A 25,877-nucleotide genomic window follows, 5' to 3' on the forward strand; every position below is an offset into this window, starting at 1 on the left:
TCCCCCTCGATCGGCCTTCTCCTCTGTCCCTCCATCATCATCGTCAGGGGGGATCTCCCCTTCTCCCCCACTCCCTTCCTCCAGCGCAGCCTCTTTCATTTCCACACTGACCTGTTCACTCTCACCCTCAGTGAGGAACCAGAGGTCATCAGTGGTGTCCGATACGATGGCCGTGTCCTCCTCCTGTGCAAGAGACAGCTGACACATCAGTTAGATCACCCCTGTTACACTCCAATTTACACTATTTGCCAACAAGTAACTTTGTCTGTTAAGTATTTTTAAAGGTGCAGTCCATGATTCTAATTGATTACACATTTTGTCAAATTCAGTAAAAATTGTCCTTGCGTTCCTCTTACTGAATGCTCCAGTCACCAGTATTGTTGCTGTGATAATGTTTGTCATAAAATCTGGTGGGTGTGGTTGGGCAATCCTAATGGAAGGGAGTTGTGGATTTGTTTAGGTGTTGATGTAAATATAATGATTCTGTTGCCAGAATAATGGACTATACCTTTAAGCTTGAAATCTCCTAAATTAACCCTGACCCAGTTTGTGTTCATTCTGAATATTCTAGTGTTAATCTGAATTTGTAAAAACAAGAGGTTTCTTACTTGGTTTGTGCGGATGTCGGTGGAGCCATTGCTCCTACGGCTATAGTTACTACGGAGATTACCCAGAAACCACCATGGCAGGCCGGAGAGATCCCACTCATCCAGAGTAACATCCAGTTTGGGCCGTTTGCAGGCTGACCGTGGCAGGCCTTCAAGTGAGTCTGGGGAAGTTTTTAAAAGTTAAAAATCTGCATTTTTAACAAGGGATGGTTCTGAGTGTATTTCTGAGCACATAATAAACTGTTTGTTTACCATCGTCTGGCTCCCGAGGTCGTCTCTGGGAGGGGGTCTGCAGGAGAGGCCCATCACTGCTGGCCTCCAGTCCTGCTTTGACCACACCTCCACACATCTACAGAGGGAAGGAGATGTGATAGACAAAAGTTAGAACATAAATCCATGACTGAGTACTTGGAGGACTCACAGCTCCTTTTCAAGATGGCCCCTGGGAGTGAGGTGGTGGTTCAGGGAGCAAGGGGATGGGCAATTAGGTAAGTTAAACCAAATTTAGAAGATAAAAGTGGCAGTGAAACTGTGTAGAGGACAGACAAAAATAAAATAAAACAGACAGAGAAAGGGTAGGAAGGAAACCCAGTGTACTAATTAACACATTATTAAACAGATGAGTTAAAGTATTAAAACAGTTTTAATATGTAGCATGTGCAAACTTAACAAAAGCTATCCAACACACAAAAATTCAATAACTTGTCTTTAAAAAATGGTCTTGTATAGCATAGATCAAAGGAAAGGTGTTCACAAGATGTTTTCACACAAGAAAAGAAACAGAAAGAAATTATAAAGAGGGCCTCTAATGTTTTCCCCACATATTGAAAGTATGATCAGAGATGAAATGTGACAACTCCTTGGAGTGGAATTAGCACATGCAGCAATTACAAGTACAATAACTTCTTTGATTCATAAAGCCTGACTGACATAATAATGTTGACAGAACACACAATAGGTGCTACAAGGTGGATTTCAGAGGGAATCAAAAAGAAGGGTATGGGAACATGGGGAGGGGTCAACAGGTTTAGGGATAGGCCTTGTGGCTGATCAGGAGCTATGATCCTCCAGTTCGGAGCAGAGAAGAGAACTCTGAGACAGACAGAGAGAGGGACTCTGCCCCCCCATCCACTGGATAGAGCTGGTGGGTCGCAAAAGAATGCTGAAAAAAGCCACCACACCAAACCAAGGATGGGGTTGTACAGAGACGGTGCCACTCTGTACAAATGCACACCAACGAAGACAGCAGCCTTAAACCCCTCACCGCATTACACGCAAACAGACAGGAGCTCACTATATGCTCTCAGTGAACTGGTGTCTCACTCCAGCACTGTAGGGTCAGTACTTTATCCTTTGCATCAAACATTTAGATCACCATTTGCATATTTTTGGATTGCACTGAGCCTGCTGATCCTGTCCTTTTGTATTCACATGTTGTGTGTAGTGAGGTGAGAAAGGCTGGGGGTCTCTGTTTCTTCTGAGCACCATGCTTCGGCTTTACCTGACCATGATCCTCCACTCCGCCCTCTACACATTCACGGCCCACAGAAAGATTCTCTGCAGCGTCTGCGTTTCAGATAAGACACAGTAACAGAAAAAGAACACCCCCACCCTTTAATTATAGCATAACACACTCTCTCACTAAGGCCTTCTTCTGTGGCTTTGTAGGAAAATGGTGTTCTTCTGGCCCAATGCAGAATCCCCACAATCTATCACAAGCAGTCATAATGTTTGCAAGAAAAAAGTTTATGTTGCGTCATACAATGGGAATATAGCAGTAAGGAAATCAACATATTCCCAGAGATCTTCACTTGCAAATGAAATATTGAATTAATCAAACATAAATAGAAAAGACAAAACTGAATTTCAAGTCACCACAAACGTAGAGTACACTAACTATACAAAGTATATTCACATATTTCCCCTTGACAAAAACATAATTTCACATTAAGAATATATTAAACATTAAATTGAAGGTGTCACTTACCCGCACAACCAAGTACAACCAAGTACTTCTTGAGCATTTCATACACCGGGCTGTGAAATGAGATCAGTTTAGAATGAGCTTTTATTTAACATGTACAAGTTTAGATACATACCCCAGCATAACTGGATATGACAAAACCAAAGTGTTTGCTATGCCTGAATACCTTGGGTTTTTGACAGAGAAGCTCTCCACTTCCAGCAGCTCTCCCAAAGGGTCATCCTGGCAGTGGACTATATGCTGCCTCTGTTTATCGTACAGTTGCTTCCCCATGATATACTGACCCAAGTAGTGCATCACCTAATCGCAAAACAACACTGAATATTAAATATCGCAAGAAACCTATTTGGTACATTTTTCAAACAGTAAAACAGACTGCATACTGATAAAAAAAAATAAAATAAAAAAAACCTGACGTGTTATCTATCCCTCACCTCTTTGAGCGTAAAGACTTCTTCCTGGGCTCCAGCAACACGCAGAATCTGCAGGAGAGGAGCTTTTGGTTGTACCTGGGAGGAAAGTATCAAGCATGACATTTTAAGGTTGTGTAATCTTAGACCATTATTCATACAAAGTGACTGGCATAGTTTTGTTTTTTATTGTACCTGATTTCCCTCTCCAGGTAGAGTCCTGCATGACGAGCTTGAAGCAGAAGGCTGGGCTGATAGAGAGCTCATAGTAAACGAACAAAATCTAAAAACCAAAATTATAACGTAACAAATTAGACCTCTAATTCCTCATCAAAATCATCATGCAAGTTAACTTATGAGTTCTGCACAATGCCAACACATTATAACAAAGTCAAATTATTGGTAGCCCCAGTTATCCTACCTTAATAACGTTAAACACGATAAAAACTACTTCAAAACGTAAAACGTCGAAGCCCTAGTTTGCCTGAAGATTAACAGAATGTGCCAGAACATACTTTCACTGCTACATGGATGGAGTCGTTGCATCACACTATAATCACATTTCTTTCTGCGACTGTACTCATTGTCTTCAAATACAAAGACCTGTGCAGTCGAGCTAACGTTTTTGGGTTATTACAAAATAGCACAATTACAGGTAACGTTATTACTAGCAGCTGGCAATGTGAACCATAGCATCTGGTTTAACTTTGGAAGGTGGCAAATATCATTACTAGCTAAACTGTTGGCTAGCTAACTAAGCGACTAACGTAACGACGGTGCTAACGTTAGCTAACTTAGCTGGCTAATTCCTGAGCAATACGTTAGTTGAAAATTATCTCACCGTCAGTTGACATTACTTCACATTACATTGTTCCACACGCACTACTGCGTTAACAGCTAGCCCGCAACTTATAAATATACATATAGCTAGTAAAAATCGAGTTTCTAACACTAGCTAACTCTAAAGAACTGACAGGTGAACCAGAAATTCAAAACGATGAATATAGCTACACAACTTCCGGCTGCACAAACAGTAGAATGCCCCGGAACTGAGTTAGCATTTTAGCCTTTCCCGTTCCCTCGCCTCGAAATCAATTTGGTTAGACGCCTGAAATAAGGTCTGTGGTTAATACGAAGTAAATGTATTTTCACCTTTTGTTCGACGACATAAAAACACACCAATAACCACCGCATTCATTATTTTCAAAGCTTATACGTGTCTTTAAAAGAGCAGTTGCTAACTATTAGCTAAATGAGACTACATAACTTGTCGGGGACATTAGACGTCATTACTCCCAACGCGGAAACTTTTGTCAACCGCCAAGAAACAAAAGAAGAACATGAAATCTTCGGGGGGTTTTGTCTTAGTCTTTTAGTCTGTTTTTATTCTATCTGGTGCACACTGGGGGCCACTGAACTGGAATCATATTCCTTCTATTTTTTTACATACTTGGCAATAAAGATTCTGGTTGACTGATTCATAATACTGCCATGTTTAAATTTGATATATACATTTTTCATTGAAAACAACATAATTTTCAGAAAAATAAATTATACAGTATAAGTAAAACAGCCCAGGATAATTCTGTAGTCTCAGCTGTCAGTTGTACTTTTAGCGTAAGTACAGGTACTTCAAAGCTATAGTTGCTATAGTTATTACATACCTGTTCAGGTTCCACTTACTTTCAACCTCTATTAACGCTGTAGGAATAATGTGATAACTTGCATAAGTAATCTCAATATAGGCAGATAGTATTACAAGACTCAAAGCCAGTGATGCCACCATATAAATAAAAATAAAGAGGGTTAGCAGAAACATAATGAAAAACTTTTTTTTTTCTAGGCTAAATCACATGGGACTCTGTGCTAGTCCTCATTGAAAAGACAACTTCAGATCAATGTTCAGTTTGCAAGTGTAAAGAAAACATTTTCAGTGGCTGTAGGAGATTCCAAATCTTTCAAACGGGCATTTGCCCTCTCAACATGAATCTCGTTCTGTGCAATCAGCTTTGGAAAATATGCTTCCCTGTGTCAACTGGCCATGATTGAGGAATGGGAAAATGTTTACTGTGACTCCTTCAGGCAGACCAAAATCAGGTCTACAGGCTTGCAATGGTCCAGAATGCCAGAATCCAGTACTATTTCCCTATCACTTATTCATCCTGGATGAAGTTTGCTGAATTATGTCATAACAGCATTGGTGCAACCCTAAGAAGTAGTTTGAAGGAATGCATACCAAGGTATGCAGAGCAGGTCTCCTTCTGGTTTTCCATTTGTTTGAGGACAGAAAATTTGATGACACTGCAATCCAATATCATTCTGCATTATTGGAACGCAGACTATTTTCTCTGGGCTGGGTACAGTGCTCAATACATCCTTAATTAAGGGTCCCTTATTTTAATTGATACCAAAATTGTGTTTTCTACAATTAGTGACCCACACTTTAGGTCAACACTGAGTTAATATATACATCCGTATTTACAGTGAGCACCCATTTGCACATCTTTATAATCTACTTGTTCATTACTTTTTGTTTTGTTGTGGCTTCAGGAAAGAGGGCACCATGTCTTTTCTATTTGTCTCCTTTTAAGGATACACCACCAGCAGCAGTGGATTGAATAGCAAGGCAATTTGAAATACTTGTCACTGATTAATGCACTGTTAATTATTACAGAAGGCACATTTTCACATTAGCTACCTCTACTTTTTACATGAACATAATCAAATAGTAGAAATGCTGCATTAAAAACCATACTGAATTGATGTAAAAGAGTGTTATTTCATTCAATAAATGCAAACAGTTATAAAATATCTGTACTACAGAGTAGTATAATTCAGAGACTCATCTCTGGTATCTTAGCAGATCACAACTCATGGCCCTTGTATTTTAGAAACATTGCATGTGCAAGGAGGCACAAATGAAATTTTTCACAGTTCTGTAGGTATAGTGCAAAAATAAAGCATTACATCCAGTTAATAGCTTACTGACAGTTGTGTAAATAAAGAAGCATCAAGCGTATGACTTTGCTTTCATATCCGAGTCCACCCAATTGTCCTTGAGAATGTGCCTCTACAGTAGGCACCCTTATTACAATAGCTTATTCACTGGGATATTATTGCCAGGCTACAGCATACAATCCTTGGCCTTCAGCCCTGCATGTGTAAAAGTTACAGTTCTTACACTACAAGTAATAGAAATGGTAGCCAGCCAACATCGAAACAATTTGCATTTCAATGAAGAAAACAAGGTTCTTTGTGATGTCTACACACAATAAACCTAAGATTAGTGCTGTTATTGTGAGAATATTTATTTTGGATGCACCAATATGTCAAAAACCATAAACACTAACTAACAGTAACTTTAAAAAAAATTTATGTCATTATAATTCTGTAAATGTTTTTTCGGCTAATGTTTAGCTGATTGTGGACTGGCATTCTCTAGCAGTTTTTCTGCTGTCGTTTTAGTAATAGAAACAAAGCCAGCAAGCTCTTTAAAAAAGTGATTATTTTACTTGATAGTCACGCCTGGACCTGCGTTAAGCTCAAAAGAGGAATGCATACTGGTATTGGCTGATATGGCCAAAAAGAAAAACAAAAACAAATCAACAAACAAACAAAACTCAAGAGCATCAATGAGTTATTCAGTTAAGCAAAACTATTAAAGTTCAAGTAAAGAGTGTGCGTTAGCATTACTTTCATACTGATAAAATGCTGGGATAAGGTTAAGTTTCACCCCTAAAGCTAAAAACTAAACAAAAAAATGTGCTTTGGCAATAATTCAAGTAATTTTCACCACACATGCAGGGGAGCAGACAATACTGGCTATATGAAGCTGTGCTGCATACAAAAAATTATAATTTCACAATAATGGCAGGCCCATTTAACAATTAGTCCAAATATTTTACCAGGCACTAAAAATTACTTATTATAAACTTCTTTTATTGTTCTTCCTGTAGACATAATTTATCTGGCAGCTAATAATGGTTGCAAGGTCTTGTGAAGTTGGGACTAGTAGTCACTAATTTATCTAGCTTTTGTATTTATATTAATGTACTGATTACTATTACATTACAGTCTTGTCTATTTAACAATAATTATAATGATAAAATGTGAATAATAATATTTTTATATAAGAAAGAACAGTCTTTATTAAAGTTATAATTATTTTTCCAGAAAGAAGTCATTAGTGTTTATTGAAAGGTTTGTATCTATAGTGTAACATCTGATGTTAACATCTGATGTAATTCAATTAAAAATCTGTTCAAATTTGATGTGGAAGAACACAGACTGTGTACTGTATCATAAAAACAGAAACATTGCTAATCAGATACTGACCAATAACATTACTGCTCACAGTAGTTACTATTAAAATGGAGAGAAACTCAGGAATAGGGGGCTGTTTTTTCCTAATTTTAGCGGCTGGTGAAACCAATAAAATGAATGATTACATTTAATTTACAGACTATAAAAACTACTTAACTGACAGCAGATTAAATCTCTGAGCTAAAATACTGGTGATAATTTCCTCTATTCTGTTGCTTAGCTGTTCCCTAACTCTTGATATTTTTTCCAAGTCATAGCCTCAGTACTGTGCTTCTGCAGTCCATCGCAACATAAAAGGCCATCTTGTCTCTGATCAGCATGGAAGGACACATGCGGAGCACAACAGAGCACATATTCAGACTCAGTAGTCTTTACAGAACTCTTTGTGACAGAAACAATAAAAGCTCTGCAGAGAACCCAGAGAGTTTCTCCTCTTCTGCACTGGGTTCTCTCCCCTCCCCAAACCACTGGTTTGTTTGTTTTGCGCAAGCTTCAACTGGTACAAGGAAGCAGTATGAGAAGCCCCCCCGCTGCTGCTGAGTCTTCCAGCCACCAGGGGATAGTGAGAAGTGACAAGCAGATGTTTATCAGCATGTGGGAGCAACAGGAGTGCCGAGACATCTTGAAAGACTGTGTTAAATTTAGTCTTATTCTAAGAGATCCTATGAGGAGACACAACCAATGAAACTGAGTTAACAGATGATCACAAAGTCTTACTAGTACAAGGAATACAAGGGGACATTTACACAGCATACCTGATCTGAATCTTCATTGTACTGTGCTTTTCCTGTCTCCATGTAGTGGGTGTCAATATCATCAAGTCCTTCTATTTTATTAGCTTCAACATGTTCCCTCATAACAGAGTATCGGTGCACAAGGAACCTGATGAGGACATGAGTTCAAATCAAAAACAAAGAGGAGAAAATACATGTGGTGTTTATTGGTGTGTGTGTGGAAAGATAAAACCTGATTAACTGACCGTCCTCCGCAGACGTATTTCTTAACCAGCCAAACACCCGCGACAGCACTCAACACAAGGAAGGCTATGACAACCATCGCTGTGACAGCAGCGTTCAGTGAACTGGTTTCAGTCTGCTATAGAAACAGAGAAAGGGCTCAAACTGTGAAGAATACACAGCATCACTGATATAAGATGTTTCCGATTTCATGTCACTCAGCTGTACATGTACTCTCACTGGATGATTAGACAAGGGTGGATATTATTGCTTATAATTACTGACCAGATAACTTGGGTAAAGGGTGTTGCTGGTGCACATCCTCCTTAGGTTGGTCTCCTTCCTGTCTGGCTGGAAACCTCCCTCACACTGGTCTCCTGGAATCTTCCGGTACCTTAAATGGGAGTGAAAGAGAGAGCGAGAGAGAGAGACATTAAAGGTGAGAAAATTTACTGAAAAGGACACAGGCAGGGAAGCAGAAGAGCTGCAAAGATTGAAGATTGATTGCGTGGGTTTTCTCCGGGTACTCCGGCTTCCTCCCACAGTCCAAAGCAGGTTGACTGGCGACTCTAAATTGCCCGTAGGAGTGAGTGTGGGTGTGTGGTTGTCTGTCTCTATGTGTCGTGTCAGCGCTGTGATAGACTGGCAAACTGTCCAGGGTGTACCCGGCCTCTCCCCCAATATCAGCTGGGACTGGCTCCAGGCCCTGTGACCCTGTTCAGGAATAAGTGGTACAGATAATGGATGGATGCTCATGTAACCTAAAAACCGAAATGCACAGAGCTAAGACATCACCAAAAATTCTATGTATTCCCTTAAAAAAATTGACTGAAGTGGCTCTGGAAGCGCTGCTTGAATTAACTGTTTTGCTGCCAGTTTTCTTCCAAATAAGAACAACTGTGTGAGAGATTCACGAAAAAAATTAATCAATAAAAAACCAGAGATTCTCACCCGCTGGTCTGGAGCTGTTCGGTTGTCCCATTTAAACAGAATTCCAGAGGACGGTCCCTCATCTCCTCCTGCTCTACACACTCCGAGCTGTTCTCTGGTCGGTAGTATCCAAAGTCACTGCAAGACAAAGCTGGGTCAGCTGTAGTACAACTGCATACCATGAAATGTATTGAACTTTGCCAAAATAGCAAGCAGAAGTAGATCAAATATTAGAAAAAAAAAACAAACGTTTGAGGGTCACACACAATTCTTATACTGCAAGTCCATTGCTGTTCTCATGAAAATCGAAGCCTGATCTTGTGTTCTAACATAAGTGGGTTTGGAAAGTTCTACAAAATGGTCAAACTGTGACGAATTTCCTCTAAAATCCATCACATAAACTAAAAAAAAATGCTTATGCATAACACAAAATCCAAAGAGGATATGACAGGAACAAAGACAAACCAGTGATAATCATCCAGTGTACATGGACAGGGAGACAGTTTCTTAGTGACAGCATAGTCCCTCCCATTCCAGCAGACAGAGGCTTTCCTCGGGCGCAAGAAGGTCTCTTTATAGCCCAGCACACAGCCATCATTTGATCCACTGGGGTCTGCAGAGTGAGCCAGCCACTGTACATAGTCCCCTTCAGTGCCTGCACATGCATACATGCATACAAACTAAGTCTAAAGGTCCAAGAACTTGATGTAACACCAATGTAACGTCACCCTTCTTCTCCCACATACTCACAGTCTCTGGTGAGGAGCTTTCTAAAGTCGATGGTGATCACCACCCATTTACTGAAGTCATTCCTGTAGCCCCACAGGCTGACGTTCATGGAGCGAGAGCCAGGCTCGCTGTCCATACCGCTGAAGTGAAGTGGGTCACTGGTGAAGTTATACGTATGCCAGCACTGCCCTTCATCTGTTGAAAACCTAAGGAGGGTACAAACAAGGAATGGGAAGGGGGAAACAATAGCCCACAAAGCAAAACAACAGGGATATTTTATAAAATCACAAACAAACACTATGGTGAAGTTATCCTCACTTGATCTGGTTGACAGGTGAGTTGGTGTGCTCCACAGCCACCAGCAGCCCCCCGGAGTCCAGGATAGCATAGTGATGAGGGCCCCTGAGGGCCAACAGCCATGAGTAGCCACCGTCGTCAGACACATATACATCAGGCAAGAGAGCGGACTCTACGTCTCCAACGCTGCCTGGAGAAAGGGAGAGCGATGGCCTTAATAAACACTGCCTTAAATGACTGTGACAAAAGATGTTTGTGTATGTCTGTGTGTTATACCATGGGCCAGGATGAGGCCCACAGCATTGGGCTGTGAGAGAGGCAGCATGGGGACATTCATTTTCATGGTGGTGCTGTAGGAGGCGTGGATGTGCAGCCTGCACTGTAAAGACACAAGAGTGAAGGAGATGTCGGTATTATGTTATATCCTCATTGCTGAGGTGTTACAGGTGGGAACATACTTACTGTGGAGAGTTTATTTTAAAACAGAAAAAGATACAATGTAATTGCAAACATCATAAAAAATACATACTGGTACAAACCATAAACATATATAAACCATTACAACCTGTCAATTGGGTAAATAAGCTGGAGCTGGAAACAGAAAACAAAATAAAACAGGATGTAACACAATGAACATTTACAACTCTTACCCTGTTTGGCCTGTTAGTAGAGGTCTCAGTGTCACAGCGGCTGTTCAGTGGTCTGCGCAGCGTCTGCCACTTTGCTCCTTGGTCAAAGGTGATCACTGTCTCCACTATCCCATCTGCAAAAACAACACAACAAAAAGTCACAACATTTGCTTCCATTACTATCAAGAGCAAAGTAGCTGTTTCTAGCTTAAAGCCCGCAGTGGTGTTCTCCCAAGATAAGTGGGCAGTACTACGAGGTTCAGACAACTGTTTTCTCTTTTGACATGCTTCGGAAGGACAAAAATAAATATTACTCATTGAACATGTAATGACAAAGTGTTACAGTGTATGGACCCACCCTCTGTGAGCACGCTGGTCATGTAGACGCCCCTGAGTGAAGTAATGGCAGAGAAGTCAGTGTCACTTCCAGTGGTTGTGTGGAGATGGCGCTCCAGAGATTTAGAGAACACAATTCCTCTGTCACCCGACACATAAATGGTTCCAACACCGGAGTCTGCTCCGTACCATACACAAAGCACACACACACACCACATGGGTTTGGATTCTGTACTCTCACACCTCTATTGATCTTCACAGAGAACACTTTGCTACTGGGATGGTCTTTTTTTAACCTGACCTCCAGGATCATCCACGTGCATGAACACCATGTCCTGATTCACAGCCAGGATGGAGTAGAACTGCTCATGGCTGACTGCAGGGAGCTGAGCCACGTTCCACGCCTCACCTTCGTCCGTTGACACATGAATCTGACGCTCTGTACCCTGAAACACACATATGCAAATGTACTGATTAGAATGTACTGCTTAGTAACTGCACCCTACTGGAAGTGTACATTAGTAATACATTCATTATGAGATTCACTGTATATTAAAGGGGAGCACACAGAAATGCATACAATCTATTATACACACACAGTGCTGTATCAAGAACCATGTATAAGTGCAAGGCAGAATCACAGAAACATATTCTCCTCTCAGAAGCAATAAAAGAAGCAAACAGACACACAGATGGACATACCACGCCAGTCATGATGGAAGCAAATACAAATCTCCCTCCCAGTACAAAGGAGAAAACTCTTTTCGCGACTGTCACGAAACTTCGCCCATAGTCTGCTGACTTTCTTAACTCCAACGTTCCCTTATCATCTGACAGGAACAAAGTGGGGTTACTAGATGTATTATTCAGTTTAAAATGTATTGAAATATATGTGGGACTATTTTATTTTCACTTACTGCATGATCCGTTGTAGTTTGTTGTAAAGTAGATTTTGTTCTTTGGACCCCTGTATGTGAGAAAAAGAAACTGTGACAAAGGGGATCGGGAGGGGAGGACCACTTTTTTTTTTTTTACATCTGAAAGTTGTCTGACTATAAATGTAAATCCACTTTTGGAATTTGTAGCGATCACAGATTACAGCTGCTGTTTTTATTACGTGCTATGTGAGCAAGGCACAAGCTGTGCTCCAAGCCCCCTCTGGGTTTGTTCGCTGCCAAAGGAGACAAAGGTTTTTACACTGCAAAGATTCTGCTGGTTCAATGACTGTGGCCTGAATAAGAATGCCTCTGCTGACTCATGATTCACTCTGACAGCAGTCTCAGCTCCTTCACTCGGCAGTCAGTTCAGGCAGGGGCCTTATATGACAGCTGTGGTCACTCAGAGCTGTCACACTGTTCCCGTAATGTAGCACTAACAGTGGCAGGCTGGCACCGCAAAGTCAGGTGAGCTCAAATGAAACCAGAGAGGGAAAGTGACTGGAACTGTGGTGATACCAACAATGGACAAACAGCACACACTTCAGTAATATCAAGAAAGTTATCAACTAAGTCACATATGTAGGCAGTGCAGAAACATACAAGGACAAAGCTGGTTCACAGCCTGTTACATGTTGTTGTTCCCACTCTAAACCATTCACACATGGATGACTGACAAATATATATGTATATATATATGCATGAATGCATAAAAAGAAAAACGTTATTAGAACTGCACAAAAATTATTTGTGAGAATGGGGGCAAAGAGGGGAGAGAGGGCTATGTATGTTTTTCCTTTACTGAATGGAGGGAACAGGTCTTTGAATTCTCCATTGCCCAGATATATATTTCATTTCATCCTTTTCTAGTGACAGTTACTGTTTGCTGATTTACTGCATGGGCCTTAAAAATGTGTTTTCCATCTGCAGAGCAGAACGATGACGTTTCAGGATCGCTTATTCAGTGGCAGGGGTAATAACTGTTCATTTGACAGCGTGTGGTTAAAAAGCAGAAACCAGGAATGCTGGGTAAACGAAACACAACATTTGTCATGTTTGTATGCACATTTTTTAAACTCAAGGACAAGGTCAGTTTTTATAATTTAGGTCAAAGCTGACATTTGATGTAATAATAAATAAATAATACATTTTATTTTTATAGCACTTTTCAAAACATATTTAAAAAGTGCTGCACAATTAAAACTTAAAGAATAGGAATACTGTGCAGGGATTCACATACACACATATGTAAACATATATCTACACACATATGCACAAGTAAAGGGCAAACTCACCATCTGACCAAACACACACTGTCATGAATCTTCCTCCAGGTGGCGCCAAAGTCCTTAGACAGCCAGAGATCCAACTGGGGGGGAAAAAGCTTAGTAAGTTAAAAAAAAAAAAAAAAAAAAAAAACAAAGTCCGAAATAGAGGTTGAGCATCAAATTACGAGCTTCACCTTACTTTACTAAAACTCAAAACTCCTGACAAAAACTGTAGGAACTCAGACTTTGGTGTGGGCTTAATGCCAATACCGTCACACTGATTGTCAGAAGAGTGTTGCAGTCTCCAGGGTTGTACAACATCTGAATCAAGGGCTGAAATGGCAGATCAGTCGGGACAAAGGTCAGGCCAAAGTCTTGTGAGCGAAACAGTCGAAATCTCCCTGTTTCTGACACGCCACCAGTCAGAATCACCTGAAACCAAATGCACACAGAGAGAAAACAGTCAAAGATCTTAACCATCTAACGGTGTTTCTTTTCCCCAGATGTGTTCACCTTGCCAGAGTGGTCAGGACTGATGGCGATACCAAATTCAGTCTGGATGAACGTGTGGTTGATGAGGTGAGTCACTTCTTCAAATGTCTTCCCGTAGTCTTCACTGGTGCAGAGGCAAAGTTGCACTTAGGTGCTTTGAACATGGCAAATAATTTAATACTCCATTTCCATTCATTGTGCAATTACCCATCAGTCATTTCTCACCTCCTGTAGAGGTTAGACTGGCCATAACGCATCATGAACAATGGAACCTGAAACGTCGTCAAGACCAGGAGCACCTGAGAGGAGAGAGATTACTGGAAGTGTTAGACAACAATCTGTACAACATTTACATACTCTATTGGACATAAACAAACTCACCCCTGATCCATCTCCCACCCAGGCCAGCGACAGTGATCCCATGGTTCTCACTCTGAAGGTGAACTGAAATGTGAGAAAAAGCTAACTAAAGTGACTTTTTTAAAGAAAATAAAGAATCATTCCAGCACATTATTTTTTTTGACTGAGGCTGACAGAAGATAGTTTGAAATACAGTATGTGGGGGTACTGCTTGCTCAGTACCATGTCAGAACATCAACGGAAGAACACACAAACCCAAGAGTTCAGAGTTCAGGCTGAAACATACAACTCACAAAGGAGTTTGTGCATTTCTGTCATTCACTGCACACTAGACACAGCAGGCAAAAGGACAGAATGAATTGTCCTTACTGTCCAAAGTAACTCGGCCATTTGGATGCACTCTGCGTGCGACCTACATTCCCGCCTAAATGACAAAGTTGGGGCCTGAGAACAAGACAATTACTGACATCCAGGGCACAGTGGGAACACACAGACAGACCCATACAGTACAGAGACTGAATATAATTTGTTAACCTTAATGTTTGGACATTCACTGAAAAAAATCCTAGGCTATGGAGAATTAAAGGTTCACAGTATAGTCAGAGGTAACGAGTAAGTGTTTCGACCTGAACTTCACAATAGTGAAGTTTGGACATTTGAGAAACATATTTAGCCACGATCCACGTTTTTTGGAGTCTGAGGAATGTTTCTCACCTCCTCTATTTAGATGGCAGGGCTGAGATGTTTATAAGGTGAGCCCCATCCTGGAGAGTCTGCATACTGCTCTTATAAAGCCACAAGAGATGGCAAAGTCTGGAAAACTCCTTGTAAATAGGTCTGCTGGAAACTGGCCTGCTAGGCCTGTCCAAGTGTGTGACCACAACTTTCCATCTCTCCTCTACATGATTCATTTCCTCACACCCTCACTGCATCTATGTGTTCTTTGGTTTCTTGATCACACAAATGTTTGACAGCCTCTCCTCCCTCCCTGATCTGTTGTTTAGTTCATGAATGTAAATCATGACATGACGAGTGACAGGTTTGGATGCACAAAGTTTCGCTTGTATTGCCTACATTGGATGTCAGAAGTGTCAATGGGTGTGTGTCCACCAGAAGGTTCCCTTTTCATTCCCTGAGGTAAATGTCCGTCCACCGCTTTATGCTTTGGATTTCTACAGCAGGCCCGAAGCACAGGGAAGGTTAAACAAATTTGTCCACTTACGCAAAAGTGCAACGGTTGATAATGGGGTGTTACATATACCGTGTGTACAAAGCTGTGCAATATTTGACCAATCAGCAATGTTCAGCACTGCATCGATAGTTCAGGTCAAAGCCAAAGCACTTTTGACCTGATGATGGCCCAAGATAAAATGTCAAAGAATTAAAATTATTACCACTGAGCCCAACTGTCATTGTAAATCATCCAACCATCAACTAGTCCCTAAACATAAAGTCAGGAATCATGCTCTGGGGGCTCTTGTCATATACAGTATGTCAACTGAAAGTGATGAAGACATTTTTCACTGTCAAATATCAGTTCTTTGGTAACTAAAGAGATCAGCCTGGTGTTTTCCACATCTCTTCATCTGAAACCTTCAATGGGACTGAAACCCAAACAATCAGCAATTGCATTATAATGCAGGTCAGCTGAAGGAACGGCTAAGAGCGCCGTGACTGAGTGGAACCTGCTGTTTTATATCAGTAGAACAGGGTAAGATAACATCATGTGGATTAAGGAAGCTGTGGTAACGCTAAAGACTGCTCTGTCCTGTGCTGTGATGGGGATAACAGAGGGGTAGAAGGAGACGGTAAAAAGAAGGAAGAGTATTTTAGTCAGCAAATATTCAAGAGATTAACGTCTGAACTGGTGGGACATGGCCTCACAATCAGACATGACCTCATGCTGTGTCGTGATGTATCTACGGGCCCACATGTGCTCTGAAAAGACATCTTTATAATGCTTCAGAGGAGGAGGCCAAATGCTCATGCTCTGATCTAACACATGAAGCTGTGGACACCAGTCCTCTGATGTTGGGATATGTTTTGCAAGAAGAGACTGCAAGCTGGGTTTCATTTATTATTACTGTTCAAGAAAACGAGAAGAGAGAAGCTGTGGTGGGGAGAACTGCAACTGACCATTTTTGGTTAATTACAACCCCAAATCAGAAAAAGTGGGGATGGTTTGTAAAGTCAAAATTAAAACTGAAAATAGTGATTTGTAAATGCATGACATTGAAAACAACACAGCAGCTCATTATTTGATGTGACACCTCATCAGTTTTATTCTTTGTTCAAAACAAACACTCACTTCAATCCTGATGCTGCAACACTTTCCAAAAAAAGTTGGGATGCTGCATTTCAGGGCTGGTAATGAGGTAAAACAATGAAATGATGATTTCATTTGAAACAAGTGATGTCAACAGGTCACTCCATCATGATTTGGTAGAAAAGTGGCATCAGGAAAGGCTGAACCCATTGAGCAAAGATGGGCTGAGGACCGCCAGTTTGACAACGTGTGTGAGAGAATTATTGAAATGTTTTAAAACAATGTTCCTCAAGGAAAGATAGAGATTTGGATATATCACCCTTTACGGTGCAGAACATAATTAAAGGATTCAAGGAATCTGGAGGGATTTCAGTGGGTAAAGAACAAGGACACAATCCTAAGCTAGATGACTGTGCTCTCCGCTTCCTCAGACGCCACTGCATCAAGAATTGTCACTCTTCTATAAGCGATATAACCACATGGGCTCAGGATTACTTTGGCACACCTGTGTCAGGCACTACAATAGTCACATCCTTAAATGCTGCTTAAAACTGTGCTGTGCCAAAAGGAAGTCCTATGTCAACAGTGTCCAGAGGCGCAGTCGACTCCTCTGGGATGGACCATCACACGGTGGAAATGTGTACTGTGATCAGACGGATCAGTATTTCAGGTCTCTGTTGGAAGGAATGGACACAATGTGCTCCGGACCAAAGACGAAAAGGATCATCCAGACTGTTACTAGCAACAAGTCCAAAAGCCAGGGTCTGTCATGGGGGATTGTGTCAGTGCCCTTGGCAAAGGTCACTTACACGCATAGAGATGTTGGAGCAACATGTGCTGCCTTCACGATGACATCTTTTCCAGGGATGCCAAAGCATATTTCAGCAAGACGACCCAGGACTGTTGTGTACTTAAGACTTGTTTGTAAGAGAAATGGGACAAAGTGACACCTGGTACACTTAATCACTTGGTGTCCTCAGTCCCTAAACATCTAAAAGTGCTGTAAAAAAAAACAGCAACATCACAATGTGGTAAACACTTTACTGTTCCAACTTTTTTGGAATGTGATGCAGGATTGATGTGTTTATTTTGAACATAGAATAAAACTGATAAAGTATGACATCAAATAATGTTCTGCTATGTTGTTTTCAATGTCATACAGGACACAGATGATTTGCACATCACTATTTTCAGTTTTAATTTTGATTTTACATACCATCCCAACGTTTTCTGATTTGGGGTCATAACCAATCAGAGATAATATCACAATTTCAATCTAGAATTAAATGACTAGTCACTTTATTATTGAGTCAAACAACACAAACTTGATTCTGAACAATTTCAGCATTTGATAAATAGCTGTAGAATCTTAGTCTTCTAAACCATTTTATGATCAAACTATTAACTGATTCATTGTGTTCTTTAGTTTCAGCGTCAATGACTCAACAAAAATTGTAGCTGATTAGTTTCCTGTACTCAAATCAACTGTTAGCATTAAAGTGTGGATGCAGTTTAATACAAACTCAGACTATACACACGCTTCTTCACCTTAGAAGGCTAAAGATGGGGAATTTCAGCCAACAAGTGACTCTCTTGTTTTCACTACTTTGTTGTTCTCATTGGATGTTGCTCAACAAACCCATACTTTCCAAAAATCTCTCTCAGCGAGTCTGCCTGCTTCCCCTTGCACTACATACGAAACATCAGCTCTGCTGCTTTTCTTGGTGCTGCAACAGCTGGCTGCAACCCAGTTACACTTTACCCTGAAAATAGAACCTGTTTTTGGACTGGGGGGGAGACAAGACAGGATGGATTTGGGACAGAAAAGGAGAAAAAAAAAACAGCAAGTCAGTTGTAAACCAGGCCAAGTGAGCTACATTAACCTCCACAAACATGCATAGCAAGGGAAGATGACACAGATCCACTGTAATCTCTTAGGCCTAAAACAGAATGAGTGGCTTACTTCTGTCTGACCCGCAGCTCTGAAAAGAGAAAAGTCAGATTTAAGTCCAAGCTGATGCTCAGGTCAAGTTTAGGAGAAAAAAAAAACATGGTGAAAGTCTGTGAGGGGGGGGGGAGGTCCAGAGGAGATGGGAAGCGTCAGCTCTCCATGAGCATGCCAAGTCGTTTTCATGCTCAAACGCTTGTCCAAGTGTCTCAGTCACAGAAATTATGTAACAACCACTTCTTCCATTGCTCACACACACTCACACACACACTACAGGAGGACCGTCCTGTGGAGCCATGTAGCTTTGGCCCAACTTATTATTCTTGAACATTCCTATGGACATCAGGCTTGTTCCTAAAGTGCTTCCTGTTACAACATGTTCAGTACTAAAATAACACAAAGCGTTGCTGAGTCTGTACGTAAAAGGATTAAGACTTTTAAAAAAAATCTGCTTTATTGACAGATTCTGAGCAAAAGCTCTGAATTCTGAGATTAAAGTCAAACTTTCATGAACTTCACAGTGGCCCTAGTCCAATTTCATAGTTATGACATGATGATAAAGGTTTCAAGACTGAAAAAAAGATATTTTTAAAGTCCTGAACGGAAAAAGACATCAATTTGCAGTATCAACAGACTTTCAAGATCCTCCTGTTAAACAACACAACTAAATGTGTATGAATGTCTGTAGTTATGAACTCCATCCACTTTGTATCATTTGACCATAACTCAGAATCTGACCTGTACTGATGGCCTACATTAATACTGATCAATGTAACATGTGCAATTGAAACAAGCTGATCATCAGGCAATCAATCAATATTTTTGATCATTTAAAAACATAGCCAGATTCACTTTCACCAGTGTTTGCTAATACTATGTTTTTTATTGGAAATGAATCTGTGATCCTTTCTAAAAGGTTTTCAAGCAAACATGCCAACTATTCTAGTTCAGCTTGTCACATGGGAGGATCTGCTTCTTCTCTTTTTCTCTGACAGTAAATTGAATATGTTTAATTTCTGAAATGCTCAGATAAAACAATGTACCATGGAGAAATAGTACATGGCATTTCACTGTTTTTAAAAATATTATTTAGACTACACACTTAATAGAGAAAACAGGTTGCAGATTAATTAATAACAGAAAAAAATCACCCTAATTTGTATATCAGAGTTTTGACCTGTCAGTTAGACCAAACAAGATGTCACCTTGGGATCTGTGAAACTGACCTTTTAATGGTTTAATCAATCACATAACTAACAATAATTCAAAATAATCATTTTCAACACTTCTAACAACATTTAGGAGACTACAATGAGACTTTATTAGGGCTGCAAGTAGTGATGATCATTTCTGATAATTCTGCCAATATTAGTTTAATAGTTTGGTCAATAGCTTGTGAAACTGCAGACGAAAAACTAAATCCTCATATTTAAGAATCCTGAATTTTTCCTTTTACCATTAGTCTATTTTAAACCCCTTTTAAAAGATCCAAGATCGACTGATAGTTTTCCATCTTATTGTCAGTTATCAGTTTTTACTTTAGTTTTCTCCTCAGTCACATCACAGACTGATGTCAAACCTACAGCAGAAAATCATCCTGTTGGACAATATCGCATTAAACACTCTAAAATGTTCATTTTTGTGATATGAATAGTGTCTGGAAGTTGTTTCCAGGACTTTAATTTTAGCAGCTCCATGTGCTGAGTTGACTGTAGACAGGCTGAAAAGGGAGTCACCTCCAGCTACAGCTGACACACAAAAACGCTCATAAGGCATGGTTTAATCAGATAATTAACGGGCTCTTAAAAGCACAAATACCTTAAAAGTGAGTAACTCACAGTGTGTGTATCGTCTTGCAGAGCTGACTCTGCTGCAGGTACAAATGTACATGTCTGTTCATTCAGCCCGGCGCTGCGTTTCGAGAGGTCGGACTTCTCTAAACTTTGTCTGCCAAACTCCCTGCGCAGCCTGTTCATATCTGTGAAGTTTTCTCCATCTTGGTAATCACTGCCCAGAGCAGACGAAAACAACCCGAGCGCCAAAACACAAAATACGAGGACCATTTCTACAAGACAGTCCAACTTTAAACTCTGAGGCAGTTTCTTCTGTCCCAGCTCTTGGCTCAATGCGCCCCCTTCTCCACTAACGCATCTTCAATAACGGCCCATCCACCGTGGCATAGGATTGGCCAAGAAGAGAATGACCTGCAATTTGATTGGTCAGAAGGGACCTTCCCGGAACTGAGATGTCAAATGTTTTCTGCAGTTACAGTGTCCCCTGGTGGAAAGACTGCGCAACAGACCAGCAAGGTTATTAACCTAGTCTATTTGAAAATTATCAGTGGAGAATATTATTTACTGCAGTTTTTCCTTTAACTTCTCAGATTTACTTCATTTGGTCATTTTTGGGGATTATAAACCAACACGCATAAATTAGTCTGTGCAGATTCTCAGGCATCCAGGTCATAATAAGCTGAAAAAAAAAACTTCTTGGATGAGGCTTCTTCAGTTCTCTGGATGAGAGGTGAAACGTCTTCGACCTAGAAATCTAGTCCAGTTGATTTTTTCTAAGTTTTTTTTCATGCATAAATTAGGCATGTATCAAAATGAGTACCACCAATTGCAAATGTTTAACTCATGGCTTCTTTTATCATTAGTAAATAATTGACGAAAGCCTCACGTGCCATTGTTAACAATAAATCGGCATTAAATCCAGAGGGCAGGCTGCAATCTAGGAAACCAGTGACTAGCTCAAACATGCCAAACTACCTTTGGTAACTGAAGCAAAAGGTGTATATTGCTAGAGAAATACATGGATTTTAGATGAATATGTGGATTGCTTTCACAGTCTCTGAGCACATTACCTTTTTATAACACGTCACTCTGTAATGTGACTTTGCCACTATGACATTGATGCATTAAGTGTTCACAAAGTACAATACATAAACTATATGGGCTAAACCTGGATACATGGTAAGGGTACTAATGATAGACTACTGCACTTTTAACACAAGAAATAGACAAAAACTAGAGAGTCAAATCACTTTCTGAATACAATGGTTTAATTGCAGTACTGAATCGTAACAAAAACTAGCCCCCACCCCTACTTTACTCCTGCCACTCAGTTTTAAGTGCTGGTCAGACTCCTGTACAGGAACTGTACAGATACTGAGAGACACGATGTAAAATAGCACGTTACAAAGAAAAAAACTCTTATGCATTAAAAAAAATCTGAATGTAGCAAGAGGGAAAATGTGCTGATGGAAAGTTGTGGTTGTGCTGTGATGTTCGGCCCAGGTGCAAAACCACGTCCTCTCTTCTCCTGCCCAGACCTCAAACCAAGACTCTTCAACAATTTTTTTCTGCTTTAGATATCCTTGATTACCTCTTCCAGCTCCTCTTTGGAGTACATGTGAAATGTCTTCCCAGGCTCTATTGTTGCCAGCTGCACAAAAGACAGAATGAGAAACCTGGACATTTAAACTCTGGCAGTCCTGTGCAAACTTTAAATCACTGTGGCTATTTTCTTTTCAAACAAAATCATGTTGCTGACATGGTCTGCACTAGAAAATTCAGTCAGCATGTGTACAACCATCTTGCAGCTCTAAACTTATGTACTCAGTAAAAGGGTTAGAACAAAGGAACAAACCTCAATGTTGGTGGCGTTGAGCTTCTCCTCCATCACCTGTTTCAGAATGGTGAGCGATGACTTGATGGCATCCTTTAATGTCATAGACTGTTAAGTTTCCCAGGGAGAGAGCATAAAGGATACAACTCTTCAATCATGGTGATTTGCACCATATGGGCTGAGAAATTTGTTTCACTAAATCTTAAAAATAAAACTATTATTTACCAGCTCACACACAAAATAGCAGTTCATCAACATCACAATTTTCTTTACTAATTTTCCTGTTATGTGGAGCAGTGGGTACCTTGTGGTAGACCTCCTGCAGAGAGCTCTGTGCTCCCTCAGATGCCGAGCCGATGGCCCGTGCGTCACACTGCACAAAGGTTCCTGAAGGGTCCATGTGGTATCTGCATTCACAGACAGAAAATGAAAGTCTTTGAGTGGTCTGACCCAAGGGTTAAAAGTGCAAATGCTTCAAGTCTTCAAGGTTACAGCCAGTGATTTTCTATTTTTTCGTTATTTTCCGCAGATCCCGCACAGACTATAACCAACAATGAATTTTGTGTACTCACCATACTAGAACCTGGTTTAGCTTATTCCTCTGTGACGTAGACCTCCACTGTTGTCCAAAAACTACTAAAAACACACCAGTGAGCCACACCACCGCACTGGGTGACGTTTCTTCCTTGCAAAATATGTAGGATACGTTTTTGTCAAAAATGAGCTCAAAGCACACAGAACTGCCATTCATTTTCAACAAAAACTAGGTTCTGGATTACAACAAAAGTCACTGTTGGTTTTATTCTTGATGAAATTAACAGAAAACCATCAAAAAATAGAAAATCACCAGCTCGATCATCCACGTATGTAAGGTGCACAAAACATAATCGTTACATACAGCTGGGGTCCTTTTTCATCAACTCCTCCAAACAGCAGTGCTACGCCAAATGGTCGACTCTGTATACACGACACAGCAGATGAACAGAGTAGAGACAGATGAACACAGGCTATGCTGGTTTACTCAAACACCATCAAACAGTATGCATCTGGAGGGGAAAAATCCTATTGGCTTGAGGTTTTAATAAGTATTTAAACATGGAAATCAGCTGACTGACCATGGCACCAGGATCAGCGTCCTCCTCTCCAAACTGCAGCGCCAGGTTGGACACCGCTTGAGTCACACTCTCCACTGTCATTGTCTCATTATATGTAAACCAGTGGTTCTGAGGAGGAATATACAACTTAACCACAAGTCAAAGATAAGGTCAGCAAACTGCTGATATTACACTATGCACAAGCATTCATACCTGTGTTTCCACTCTTGCTTTGTCAATTAAAGTCTTGGCATCAGCTATCAAGCCGCTCATTGCACAACCTTTGAAGTGAAAAAGAGGCAAATTAAGAAACCATATGTCCCTCATATACTGTAAGCCTACAGCATCAATCAGTGGTATAAGAGGGATCATTTATATACAAGATACAGGTGTAATCACTGTCCTAATCATACCTTGGCATCACATATAAGGGATATGACTGAAACAGCGTCTCATCAATTAAACAACACATACAGTACAATGTGAGGGCTTTTCTTTCTAAAGGTAATAAAAGTATCTTTTCATCTTCAACCCAAAATGCTCTTAATCCAGTCCCTAGATGTTCTGCGCCTTACTGATAAATACATCCCAAAGCTTTCTAAATATTTAAGCAACTACTCAATATTCAGCTTCTTAGCATTAACACTTTAACTCAATTTTATGTATGCTTTTTGTCATTACATTTTGAAATTAATTGTTTCTTTTATCTTTTAATGTACAAAAGAATATAAATGCAGTTTCATTGAATAACTGATTACTCGGGCTGACTGGTTAGTTACTTTATGATCACAGAAGCCAGCGAACAGTTCTAAAGTTACTGTCTGTTTCGAACACTCTTCTTCAGTCAATATATGTGAGGTTCAATAAAATAATCTTCTCCACTGACAAATGACAATCAGCAAGTCTTACCGATGTGACTGTCAATCTCCACAATCTTCTCAATGCTGTTGGGCTCCATCAGGGGAGAGGTGATCCTCTTCTCCACAGCCAGACACACTCCCTCTGATGTCTGGATACCGATGGCTGTGGAGCCCAACTGGGAGAGCCAGGCCAGATCAAAGAAAACTTGTGAGCTTCGGTTTTAAGGTTTGGTGTGCAATAACATGTATACAGTAAGAGGACAGTTATATCAGTCATCATAAGTGACTCAGCAATTAGTACTCACTTTTATAGCCTCTATGGCATACTCAACCTGGAACAATCTTCCTTCAGGAGAGAATGTGTTCACACCTCTGCAAAACAATTCATAAGGACAATTATAAAAAAAGTTCTTAACAGTGCAGTGCTGCTAGTTATACTCTGTGCTACCAGTGACAATTATGACATTGTTTAGCTTTGTGCTATATGATTATACGTATTCCATGGTGTTTTTCTAGTAAAAATAAAAAGGTTGACGATAATTTTAAAATTGCGATATTGAAAGTGAAAGCAAACTTGTTAGCTATCTTTCAACCTGCACCACAAAACAACAAAGTTAACTTACAACAAAGGTTAGACTAAAACGTCACAATCAGACTGCATTCAAGAGCCCAACTGGCTATAACGTTACAAACAGCTCAATAAATGACAAAGCAGTTTGAGTCGTACTTACCTGTCATATTCTGATCTTGTCAAAAACATCTTTTAACGTTTAACAAAGGACCTACGAAAGGAGAAGACAGGATTTGTATACGACTCATAAACCACATTTTTACTTCAAAACAATTGTGAAATATAAGGGCAAAAGTTTGCTGTTAAGTTCGCCGTAACACCGGGTGTTTAGCTAGCTAGGGGTTAGCTGCGAACCAGAGCAAGCATGCTAACTTACTGCCAATCACTGAAATAACCTCATACAAAGTACTCATATATGTCTAACACTGATATTCAGACACTGTAATTCAATTTAAAATAATGTATATGAACACTTTCGCGATGTTCTTCTAAATGATTGCACTTCTTAGACTAATTTACCTCAGGTACAAATCCTTCAATGAGTTCGCTTGTTTCAAGGGAAGCTTCTGTGGTGTAACATCCAATTGCCTCGGTTGTCAACAGATCGAAAGACTGGTTCCGTGTGTGCAGCGCTGTCCCTGAACCTCCATGTTTCACCACAGAGCGGCAATGTTTCAGTTTATTAGCGAACAAAAGAACCTCTACTGCTAAAAAAAAAAACAAGTTAATACTGCTATGGAATAAAATTGTATTGCATTTTTATGATTAAAAAAACTATTTAAAATAAAACGACCGGCTATTGTAGTTTATATTAGTCTACAGAGGATAAGAAATGCAAAATAAAAACTTACACATGCATCAAGTTTGGGTTTACTATAAATTATTGTGTTTTTGTTTACTTTAACTACTACTATTTTATTTGAATTAGTCTATATCACGAATAGATCCTAAGCATATGGCTCAGATTAAAATAATCATAAAAAGAACTGATGAATAGGCTATTTACTATTGCAGAACATAGGCTGTGCTTCTTTAGGTAATATACAGTTCATTCTGTAATTGTGCAGCAGAAAGCCTAAAGTAAAAACAAATAGAAAAAAAAATAAAAATAATAGTTTCTTGGACTCACAACCTCTCTATCAACAACAACAACAAGAACAAGCATGACTTATTTTATTTTAAAGATCACGTTTATTTTTATTTCAAAAGGCACATTTTTAAAAAGAGTATTCACTCACATTTGCAAAATTTCTT

At 40.0% G+C, this 25,877-nt stretch overlaps 3 protein-coding genes across 10 annotated transcripts in view; all 3 read right to left on the bottom strand.

The window, feature by feature from the left end:
• The window catches only part of mdm4 (MDM4 regulator of p53), a 5,939-nt gene extending 1,633 nt beyond the window's left edge, over positions 1-4,306 (bottom strand). Inside the window, exons 1-9 of one of the 4 annotated variants that reach the window (XM_020592865.1) lie at positions 4,155-4,300; positions 3,198-3,285; positions 3,027-3,101; positions 2,759-2,892; positions 2,596-2,645; positions 2,110-2,174; positions 861-957; positions 609-769; positions 6-183 (exon numbers count right to left, since the gene is read on the bottom strand). In XM_020592865.1, the coding sequence (XP_020448521.1) occupies positions 6-183; positions 609-769; positions 861-957; positions 2,110-2,174; positions 2,596-2,645; positions 2,759-2,892; positions 3,027-3,101; positions 3,198-3,285; positions 4,155-4,171 (865 nt within the window). In that variant the 5' untranslated portion in view covers positions 4,172-4,300. Of the gene's footprint in view, positions 1-5; positions 199-608; positions 770-860; positions 958-2,109; positions 2,175-2,595; positions 2,646-2,758; positions 2,893-3,026; positions 3,102-3,197; positions 3,286-3,843; positions 4,061-4,154 lie in introns of those variants that run through there. The other 3 variants (XM_020592864.1, XM_020592866.1, XR_002274370.1) reach the window with 3 other exon arrangements.
• A 2,833-nt stretch (positions 4,307-7,139) lies between these two features.
• Positions 7,140-20,606, bottom strand: LOC109956056 (sortilin-like). 5 transcript variants are annotated; one of them, XM_020592860.1, is made up of 20 exons: positions 20,310-20,606; positions 14,279-14,341; positions 14,123-14,196; positions 13,919-14,021; positions 13,676-13,837; positions 13,433-13,506; positions 12,120-12,169; positions 11,905-12,032; positions 11,504-11,648; positions 11,225-11,380; positions 10,888-11,000; positions 10,514-10,616; positions 10,259-10,427; positions 9,962-10,146; positions 9,677-9,866; positions 9,233-9,349; positions 8,567-8,675; positions 8,305-8,417; positions 8,081-8,207; positions 7,140-7,987 (listed from the first exon to the last, which is right to left on the bottom strand). In XM_020592860.1, the coding sequence occupies exons 1-20, from the start codon at positions 20,532-20,534 to the stop codon at positions 7,973-7,975; spliced, it is 2,421 nt and encodes an 806-aa protein (XP_020448516.1). In that variant the 5' UTR covers positions 20,535-20,606; the 3' UTR covers positions 7,140-7,972. The 5 variants fall into 5 exon arrangements, with proteins under 5 accessions (XP_020448516.1, XP_020448515.1, XP_020448517.1 ...); XM_020592859.1 differs by having other exon boundaries at positions 8,305-8,420; XM_020592861.1 differs by having other exon boundaries at positions 8,305-8,420; positions 20,290-20,447.
• A 904-nt stretch (positions 20,607-21,510) lies between these two features.
• Positions 21,511-25,253, bottom strand: psma5 (proteasome 20S subunit alpha 5). Its single transcript, XM_020592963.1, has 10 exons — positions 25,143-25,253; positions 24,784-24,834; positions 24,358-24,424; positions 24,102-24,228; positions 23,406-23,473; positions 23,214-23,321; positions 22,997-23,055; positions 22,403-22,505; positions 22,120-22,206; positions 21,511-21,915 (listed from the first exon to the last, which is right to left on the bottom strand). The coding sequence occupies exons 2-10, from the start codon at positions 24,810-24,812 to the stop codon at positions 21,838-21,840; spliced, it is 726 nt and encodes a 241-aa protein (XP_020448619.1). The 5' UTR covers positions 24,813-24,834; positions 25,143-25,253; the 3' UTR covers positions 21,511-21,837.
• Positions 25,254-25,877: the final 624 nt, after the last annotated feature.

The sequence above is a fragment of the Monopterus albus genome, unplaced genomic scaffold, assembly GCF_001952655.1.
Source record: "Monopterus albus unplaced genomic scaffold, M_albus_1.0 scaffold18.1, whole genome shotgun sequence".
In the NCBI taxonomy this organism is placed as follows: domain Eukaryota; kingdom Metazoa; phylum Chordata; class Actinopteri; order Synbranchiformes; family Synbranchidae; genus Monopterus; species Monopterus albus.

Excerpts from the sequence above, each read along its gene's own strand:
- LOC109956056 (XM_020592859.1), bottom strand. The coding sequence starts at position 20,534 with ATGGTCCTCGTATTTTGTGTTTTGGCGCTCGGGTTGTTTTCGTCTGCT. Across the intron at positions 14,022-14,122 it reads CAGTCTAACCTCTACAGGAG|TGAAGACTACGGGAAGACAT; the intron begins GTGAGAAATGAC and ends CCTCTGCACCAG. Across the intron at positions 13,507-13,675 it reads TTCTGACAATCAGTGTGACG|TTGGATCTCTGGCTGTCTAA; the intron begins GTATTGGCATTA and ends TTTCCCCCCCAG.
- psma5 (XM_020592963.1), bottom strand. The coding sequence starts at position 24,812 with ATGTTTTTGACAAGATCAGAATATGACAG. Across the intron at positions 24,425-24,783 it reads ACAAGATCAGAATATGACAG|AGGTGTGAACACATTCTCTC; the intron begins GTAAGTACGACT and ends ATTGTTTTGCAG. Across the intron at positions 23,474-24,101 it reads GGAGATTGACAGTCACATCG|GTTGTGCAATGAGCGGCTTG; the intron begins GTAAGACTTGCT and ends TTCACTTCAAAG.